Source organism: Cibotium barometz, chromosome 55 (assembly GCF_041138505.1).
Source record: "Cibotium barometz isolate CiBa-2024 chromosome 55, ASM4113850v1, whole genome shotgun sequence".
In the NCBI taxonomy this organism is placed as follows: Eukaryota; Viridiplantae; Streptophyta; class Polypodiopsida; order Cyatheales; family Cibotiaceae; genus Cibotium; species Cibotium barometz.
In genome coordinates, this window is record NC_141100.1 from 38549680 (window position 1) to 38559415 (window position 9736).

Genomic DNA, 9736 nt, shown 5'->3' on the forward strand with positions numbered 1-9736 from the left:
CTCCCTTAAGTCTATTCACATAGGGGGGAGTTCTCCCTTAAGTCTATTCACACAGGGGGGAGGGAGGGGGGGGGGGGGAGAGCAACTATATGGACACCCTCTACTTAACACAAGGGTGGTGCGATAATGAAAAAAATTCTGCAAAGCTTACTTGGAGATGGGCTAAAAAGGCTTGTTGGGAGAGGGGTTGCAGAGAGGGTTGTCAGACCCGCACAAAGTGTCGGGTACAGTCTCCGCACAGAATGTTAGGTATGAGCAACACAGGGTGTCGGGGTGTTGACCATGGGGGTTTTGGGGGGTTTATATAGGGGTTGGTACGAGGTACGGGTGCAGGGAAAGGGAGAGCAAAGCGGGGTGGTACAAAGGAGGGTGTATGGTGAAAGTATGCCAGTCTGTGGCTGCATGAGTCTGGGGAAAGGGATTGTGCCTATACGTGGGCAAAAGATGAGGTACGCATGTACCTTTTGGGTCAGTGGCCGCATAGATGTCCACGTGTCGACTAGTAAGGACCGTACGCTAGGGTGGTTGGCCTTTGGTCCTTGTGCGGATGTTGTACGGGCTCTCGGGTATGTGAACGGCATCTTTTTGGGGAGGGGACCCCTAATTTGGGGGGATATGCATGCCGGTCCGACCGACGGCTGTGATAATTTTTTTTGCGAAAATATTCGATGTGTTTCCCTGGTCGTGGAGGTGCAGACCGTTCGTCAATCGAACACCCAGTCATGCATTTATTAAGGTCTAAAGTTTACCGTATTTTAATTGAAAATAACTAAAAATTTACATAGAAGCTTGATCCGATGTTTGTTTTGAGTGTTGTAAAATCCTATATTAGGGTAAAATTACATGTATATTCCAAATTTGGACTCAAAATTTTAAGATTCCAAGTGGAAAAAGCTCGATCATTAAAATTGATGATTTTTACATCATAAAAAGACCATAAATTCATCTATCAAATGGGCATATATTATTATTGAAGATGAGCATGTTACACACTTACAGACTTTCATGAATAAAATGACCCCTTTTTCTTCGTAAACTTACGATTTTTTTTTCAAAATTGGTTTAAAAAATCCCTCCTATAAATGTAATTTTGTAACTTTTTTGAATTAATATACCCCTCCTAACGAACTCACGTGCTACACTTACATATTTTTAGGTGAACCCCCCGAGTTAAGCTTATACATATGCATATGCCTTAGACTTATGCATATGTGCATGTCATGCGTATATCTTATCCATATGGATATATCTTATGAGCTTTATGAATGCCAATTATCTTATGCAATAATATGGCCATGGAGCTTTATGAATGCTTGTACTCTCATATGCTGTTAGATGTGGCTATGGAGCTTAGGTTCCTCTGTAAGTGGTAACTCAATAAGTAAGAGATGAAAAGACCTAGCATGGCATAATGTTTAATAATTATTTCCTCCTTAGCCGCCTTAACCCTTAGAGTAATTGTGGGTGTTAACTTTGAGCCCTCTTAGCTAAATCACAATGATCTCTTCCTTGCTTTCCCATGCACAACACACCATTAACATACCATTGAGTACCTAGCCTTTAGGCCAAAACTAGAGAACCTGTCTCTTTTTGGTATCTTTCTCATACAAGCATTCACAATAACAACACACATGTGGTGATGTGTAATCTTTGTCACTTTGGTTGTGCTTTTGTTGAGAGCATTATCCTCAAGTGCCTTGCTTTAAATTAGGGAAATAATAAGAGGCATTCATGAAAAAAAAGTCATAGTAGCCTTCAACATGTAGGTGTATGTGTGTGTGTGTGTGTGAGAGAGAGAGAGAGAGAGAGAGAGAGATTCTGAAATGATAGTATCTTCTCTCTAACATTCTTCTCCCTTAAACCTTTTCTAAAAGACCAGCTAGGTTTACATACGACAAAATATCAACTCTCATAAACTTTAATATAAGAATTATGTAGGTGTGAGCACTATTGGGGAATTTGGTGCTAGCCTTCATCCTTGCTTTCCTTATGTGTACAAGACTACAAAACCTAAGATTGTGGCTTGGTGGATTAAGGTGGCGCATTGTCTTTGATTAGAAACAAAGACAATGAAGTCATATTTTTCCATAGCATATGTTTTTATGGATAATATCCCTTCTAATAGTAGCATTTAATTGCATGTAGGTAAATAGTATAGAGGACTTATCAATTGATGCAATAAAACAATTCATTTGATGGGTTTCTAATGAATCCTAAGAATTAAATCTTTATAGAGGTAAGGGTGCTTTTGGAAGTGATGTGCATGTTTGTTGGCATTACATGTCAACAAAACCTAACCCACTCAACTTCCTTGTAATCTTGGTACAACTTCTAGTGTAGTCAATTAGAAAGATCCTAAAGCTTACATGTCAATGTGTGTTAACATGTCATCACACTTTGCGTGTATAAGTATTTTCAAGTGCTAATCATGTTTTCATAGCCACACTAAACCATTGTCATTGAAATTTCAAAGGAGACAAATCCTATTCATTGTACCCAAATGGTAAGATGTGGGGCTATGCCACCAACTAGAATGTGACCTTAACAAAACTTTCTTATGAAATTTAATTGTATTTTAAAGACACTTCGTTGGTTGCATTATTTGTGAGCGGGTGGGGATTGGTGAAATAACTAGGTATAAGAAAGCTACATCAGGGGGTGAGAGGAGGAAAGGGAATACTTAGGTGAAGTGTGGTGATTTGTTAGAAGGTTTGGTTTACCTTTGAATTGGTATTGTCGAGAATGGGTCCTCAGGGTAGAGCAAGCAAATCAGGTAGGTCTATAGATCGCCGGTAGGTCTATCGATCGATAGGGAACTACTATAATCTGCGGTAAAATAGATACAGCAGAGTCGCCTGCCATGTTTGTTGTGAAAAAAGAAGCGTTTCTTATGGAAAACAAGAGAAATGAGGGGAGTGCACGCTGCATGCGCAGGTGAAGTAGACAAAGGGGGATGCGTGCCTGCCTCAGCAGCACACAAACGGATGGGATGTCGCTCGTGAGGCCCGCGGGGAGCATTTTGGGGGCGAGTTCGCCGGCCATGCCATCAAATTACCAGGCAACCTCTCAATTGCAGTGGATAGATAGTAGATTAATTAAGCATCACTAAGCATGTAATCTTTTGTCGGATGCAAAAAATCAGGGACGTAGGTTACTCGTGTACGCCAGTGGAGCCGCTGGACGAAGGCCTTTCGTGTCTTACACAATTATACTACCGTTAGTCCTGTCACCTTCTACTAAGGTTCCCATGTCAACACTGTCACCTTCCTTCCTAGCTGCCCCGGCTTCTCAGCCCTTTCTCTTGCGAACCCTTTTCTCTTCCACCATTCCTTCTCCACTTTTCTGCGCAGCTCTCAGCATCCACCTTCTTCTGTCTTCCAGGAAACTTACCAGCGGCTTCTCTTTAACTACTCTGACTGCCCTCCCATAACTACTCTTCCTTTCTCTCTCGTGATATATCGCTGGCCCTTGATTAGTGGCTACTTAGCATCAGCATGTGCTTATCAGTAACAACAGGTAACACCAGAATGTGGAGTCTCCTCGATGCCCAACAACTTTATAGTAATCCTGACCGTATTATGCTTAACCATGTTGAACCTCCCTTCACTTTAGCTTACAACGTCACTGATAACTGCTCCCAGCGGCTACCTAGTCATTCAGGCAAGGAGTCGCGTCTGATAAGTTTCGTAATTGGGGGCGGCGGGGCAACGCAAAGCGGCTGCAGTCGAGGGTGCAGAAGTGAGATTGCCTTCCAGGCTCTGAGCCGCTCGAGGCTCTCCAGAACGATGCGGTCTGTAGACAGCTCCACTGGTTTTAACGATGAAGCAAATGAGAAAACCGCTGCTTGGGCTGGTGATACAATCGTTCGGGGGAGTCCGCAGCATGATATCGTGGACTCGTCTACAGAAGATGACGGTGTAGAAGTAGAGGTCGAGGGGGAGGAGGAACGTTGCAAGGACTCTGCGACCTGTAACGCGGTCGAAGGCCTAGTTGACATGACTATGAGCTGCAAGAGTAGTATGATTGTAGAGGGCATGGTAGAGCAACCCAAGCTGTGCGCCAGGGGTCATTGGAGGCCTGCCGAAGACGAGAAGCTTAAAGAGTTGGTGGCGCAGTACGGGCCTCAGAACTGGAACCTAATCGCGGAGAAGCTGGAGTGCAGATCAGGTAGAGACAACTGAGTACTTTTACAGTTTTCGCCCTATTTGTATTCCGTCAGTAACTATTATACTCCGAAGAGAGCCACATGTATAACAGTGCCTTCCAAATTATGTGTGCAGGCAAGAGTTGCCGGTTGCGCTGGTTCAACCAGCTAGATCCGCGGATAAATCGTCGGCCGTTTAGCGAAGAGGAGGAAGATCGTTTGTTGGCGGCACACCATGTCTATGGCAACAAGTGGGCGATGATCGCTCGAATGTTTCCCGGGAGAACCGATAACGCCGTCAAGAACCACTGGCACGTCATCGTGGCCAGGCAGTGCCGGGAGGAGTCACGGGCAGCATCAGCATCAGCCGCCTATAACCACCGCAGCAGAGGTAGCCCCTGCGCGCCCAGGCGGCCGGATAATCACCATCATCACTTCGTTACCCAAATCAGTAGAAGACCGCCCACCACTACGCTGTTGTTCGGAGCACACGTGGCCCCTGATCCCCGGCCTTGCTGGCTCGAAAACAATATAGCTGGGGGTGCGGCTTCTGACCTGGCCTTCAATCCAAGGCGCTACGACGTTGCCTCTGGTCGCAAGGTCGATTGTGGTTCGGAGTACGCAACCTTAAACAATCGGGAAATGGGAGTTCCCCCTTCACACCAGGGTAAGCTCTCCAGGGTAGTGTTTTTGCAAGACTCTGTTGGTTCCAACTTTTGTTGGAATCTGCGCCAGCAAGGTCCATGCATCGTCGCTCTTGATTTCTGTGGTTTCACTTGTGCAGGATCGAGAGAATATAATTCAAAGATCTTCCACAACATGGTCATGCATGATATAAGGGGTACCTCCCCCAACGATCAACCACAATACATTGGGTATTGTTCGACACAACCGGTCGTGCAGTCGATGGCAACGGGGACTACTCATCATCATGAACAAGCATCATGTTCAGCCCCATGGTTGAGGATGGATGTCTCAGCAACTTTCACGCAAGAAGATGACGATAACTGGAAAAAGCCACGCCATTCTGAAAGCATCAGCTGCAGTAGGCAAACGACCAGCAGATCATTGTCAATGGAAGAGACCACGTTGAGAGAGAAACAAAACACCCGAGACATCAACGTTAACGTCCTCATGTCCACCACCACTCGAGCATCGTGGCCACCACAGCCAGAGGATAACACATCGGTGCGCTTCTTTGATTTCCTAGGCGTAGGAACATTGTGAGTACATTCTCTGGAGGCTCAGCGATAAGCGGCCCTCTTAAAAGTGCATACATGTAGAAAAGAGCCCTTCAGATTGCAGTTATGCCGGCATTGCCTGCGTGTACAAGCACTTTGCTCCCAATTTTGAAAGTATGATTCAGACAAGACGCTTTAGTCATGTAATGAGAACACACACTCTGCTGTACGATATCGCACTCTAACATTAAAAGACACAGCATAGTTATTGGGACTGATAACTCTGTCTTTCTCCTTTTGATGATGCATGGATCTGTCGCCAAGAAGCATGACCTTGCACGCGTGGTTCCTAGGGATATTGATCCAAAGAATGTTGGTATCTGCACATATTGATATCTCCACATAATGATCGACGCTAGTGTTCGTGCATTTATTTTTTCTCAACCCATTCCTTTTTCAGTTTATATATTAATACATAGGGATGTATCAATATATAAACTGAGAAAAAGTCCACAAGTTTTTTTTTTTCAAAGCCTCGTTTAGAGGGGATATAGCTGAGCTAGAAGCTACACCACCACTCACGCACATTGTCACGGCTCAAACCCACTACCTCTTAGTTAGGGTTGGTTAGGGTGGGTGGTGATGAGCTGAGCCAGTCGGGCAAGTGCCCGTTGACCAAAAGTCCATAAGTTGAGGAGTCCATTTTGAGGCTTCTAAGATTTAAATATAATGGTTCTACAAATACCCATACTAATGCACTTCCTATGTAGGGTAAACCTACTCTCTTTCATAGAGTCCACCACCCTTTTCCACACCCTTTTTCTCGAACCTACTCTCTTTCGCAAAGTCCACCACCCTTTCCCACAACCCCTACCTTTTTCCACACCCCCTATCACCCCCCTACCTTTTTCCATACCCCCTATCACCCCCTTACCTTTTTCCCTAGCCCTTATCCCCCCTTTTACTCTTAACGAGCTCTTAACCTCTAAGGATGGTGCATACTCCAATAGAGTAGATGAGAGAGACCCCATCAATTTTAATGTGCCAAATAGCTTATGCCCTTTCCCCTCACTTAAGTATTCTCAAAGCCACCATCCATTGGATGCACATAGATTACCTTAGATTATGTATATATGCATTTGGTGGGCTTAAGCCAACAATATGTACCCCTATCGACATCCTTGTACTTTACCAAAGATCATCCTTGTACTTACCATGTACCTATTTTATTGGCATCCTTGTACTTTTGCCAAGTATGCAGTCTTGTCTATCATAATGCCAAATAGGTAACTTTGTTGTTTGTGTGTGTGTGTGCACACGTGCATGTGATGTGTGTACACATGTGTGTGTGTGTGTGTGTGTGTGTGAAGAAGTGGAAAGGTTGTTGCAGTTTTTTTTTTGGGGGGAGGGGTGTGAAGGGTGGTGGACTCTGTGAAAAGAGAGTAGGTTTGAGAAAAAGAACATGACAAGAAAAGGTGTGTGGTGTATGGTACTCTAGAGAGGTGCGTGGTGTATGGTACTCTAAAGAGGATAGTGGTGTAGGTGATGGCATAGTCATCATCCTTGATGTAAATATAAGGAGATTCAACATCAAGGATCTATAATGGATCTCAACGAGACTAGCGGGGGGTTAGGGACTAATAGTGAGGGGGGAGAGGAGGTTTGTGGTGTGCTTTCATGAATACATCCATCTTGCTTTATATGTAGGATCCTCCTTTAGTGTAACCTTTTCCTTTGCCAAATGGGATTCTAGTATTAAGCAATTATGGGCTCGATCTCCATGTGATAGTGATCGGGGTGGTGGCAAATGACACCTGGCAGAGGGACCTAGAATCTAGTGCTGATGGTTGCATGAATTAGAGAGGGTGGGGATATCTCTATATCCAAAAATCATGGTCTTCTATCCTCTTAAAACTATTGCGCCAAACCAACCATAAGCACTTGTATGTAGCCAACGACACCTCCAGCCTTTACGTTTTAAGGTGTCGAGTGTGGGGATCTTCTAATAAAGGATATCTAATCAAAGATAATCTGTACAAATCAAGCAAAGAGCCTTCAATTTTTGCAAATCCTTCAATAAGTTTTTTTGTAGAACCAGGATGAATAACGACTAACTTGTGCCCAAACCCGTTAATAGAGTAGATAAAAATTTAGTGACTTCAACATCTAGAAGGAGAGTTAAGAAGGTGAGTACGGGTAAATATTTAGTCCACATTTAGGATGGTGCTGCAGCTCAATGCCACAGCTGGTATTGCGTCTTCCTCTTTCTCCTCGTGCAGCTGTTGGTTCTCCACTCCCTTTTTTTGGTCTACACATAGGTACTCTCTCTCTCTCTCTCTCTCTCTCTCTCTCTCTCTCTCTCTCTCTCTATTGGTTTGCATACCCTTTCCTCTATGTGTGTGTGTGTGTGTGTGTGTGTGTATTGTTGAAATATGGTGCTCGTCATATCATGTATGTGGGAGCAAGCTAGATGGAGCTTAGGATTGAAATGGATAAAGGCTAAGGTTATTAGAGGATGTGAATGGATGAATGTAAAAGAGAGTCGATGGTAAAAAAGTAGGCACATGGAAAGTGCAAGGATGCACAAGGCATGTGGGCATTTATGAACAGAAGGATGGCACAAGGGTTAAGAATATAGTTAATGTGCTTTGGAAACCATAAGTGGGACTAAAGAAAGCAAGGGACAAAGGAATGATCTAAAGGTTGTTGGCCATTACGGAAGAATTATGGCCACAGCCACGAACTCATGCAAAGGTGGTACTACCTAAAGCATAATGGGTCTTAAGTAAATTGGAGGAAAAATAGGAAAAGATGACCATTGCAGAGTTTTGCACCCCAACCAAATGTATGCATGGCCTAAAGGGTGCATTTACAAAGGATGACAAGCTTGTTGTCTTTAATTCCCATGACTAGACAAATTTCTATAATTGGTGCATCTAATTGCAATAAAGGGATGCCTCACTAAAGACATAAGAGATACCATATACACGATTAGCACATTGGTGTGTTGGATCTCCACCAGATCTCCACAAAGGAAATAAGGAGAGATACCTTAGATTCAGCACGTCTAAACTAAACTCCATCAAGGCCATGTGCATGGCTGAAAAGTTTCTACCAACAAGCATCTTGACCATTCAGATGCACCTCTTAATTCATGTCATCGAGGAGGTTTTAGTTGCAAGGACTGTCCATAGTCATCTGATATTTTTTCTAAAGAGATTCATGAAAATTCTAAAGGGATTTGTTTGTCAATGAGCTCACTCAAAGAGTAGTATGGCTGAAGGATGGCCTGTACAAGAATATCTTGTTTACATAACAAAATTATACATCTAACCTAGAGATGCCTTGGCTATGGAGCCATGAAGAAGATGATAGAGTAGTTGAGGAAGTGCCATAGGTAAATGGGCTCGTAAAGGACAATGGACAACAAATTTGCATCTTGAACTCAAAGGTCATAATTAAATGGATTCAAAGATATGAGGAGGTCAAGGCACAATGTATCATTGCCTGGAAAAATTTTAGGAGTCAAATAAGAAGAAACCTACCTTACCCTTTGGAGCATATAGAACTACCCGCCTTCCCCTTACGCAGATGGCTTGATGCAATAATAACATAATAAAAACATGATGGTGAGACTATCACTAAGGAGAAGGAGGAGGAGGAGGAGGAGGAGCTTGCAAAAGGTTGTGATTGGCATGTAAGTGATCGATCTCCTTGCCTACTATCTCATTAATAAATAAAAACATCTATTTATCATGCATCACCTTGCAAGCTAATTCTTGTTATGCTTGCAGTATTGTAAATATGGTTGTGAGATCCCTGTTCCCACCGAGCAACAGATTCGGGGTACTAACAGCGGAAGTAGCACTTCTCGCGCAGGACAGGGGTCCCACATTTGGGGCCTCGTCCACAGATATCCGGACAAGAGACTAATTCGTCGGTTTTTCCAAAACCGGACTCGGAAAAACTTCCCTTACCCGGAAAGTATGGGCGATTCCACTAGGATAACTTTTTACTCTAACGTAGTCAAGACCATTACTGATCAAGCTGATCCGATTATACCTATAAAGATACTCAGTCAGATCAAGGAAGAAACTTGCACTTGGATCATTGGGATCAACGCTTTTTTCCCCATCAAGGAGGCACAGCTGTTGATTCCTATCCATAGAACAATTACTATCCGGGATTTACTTTATCTATCGTAACAATAGAAATTGAGTCTCGATTTACGGATCCATCAGTCCAGCCTAATCCCATCCGATCCCATGGGTTAGCCAACCGCCCAACCACTGTAGTGATGGGATCCAATTTGGAATTTGGTTAGGTTTTGTCCCGGGTACCAAGGAAAAGAGTTCCAAGGCCCCCTAGCCGAAGTTCATGCAAACATAAAATTAGCCACACCACTTACACA

At 43.7% G+C, this 9736-nt stretch overlaps 1 protein-coding gene across 1 annotated transcript; it reads left to right on the top strand.

Moving 5' to 3' along the window:
- The first annotated feature begins 3278 nt into the window (after window positions 1-3278).
- Window positions 3279-5572, top strand: LOC147607731 (uncharacterized). Its single transcript, XM_086790470.1, has 3 exons — window positions 3279-4167; window positions 4281-4811; window positions 4929-5572. The coding sequence occupies exons 1-3, from the start codon at window positions 3495-3497 to the stop codon at window positions 5369-5371; spliced, it is 1647 nt and encodes a 548-aa protein (XP_086646596.1). The 5' UTR covers window positions 3279-3494; the 3' UTR covers window positions 5372-5572.
- Window positions 5573-9736: the final 4164 nt, after the last annotated feature.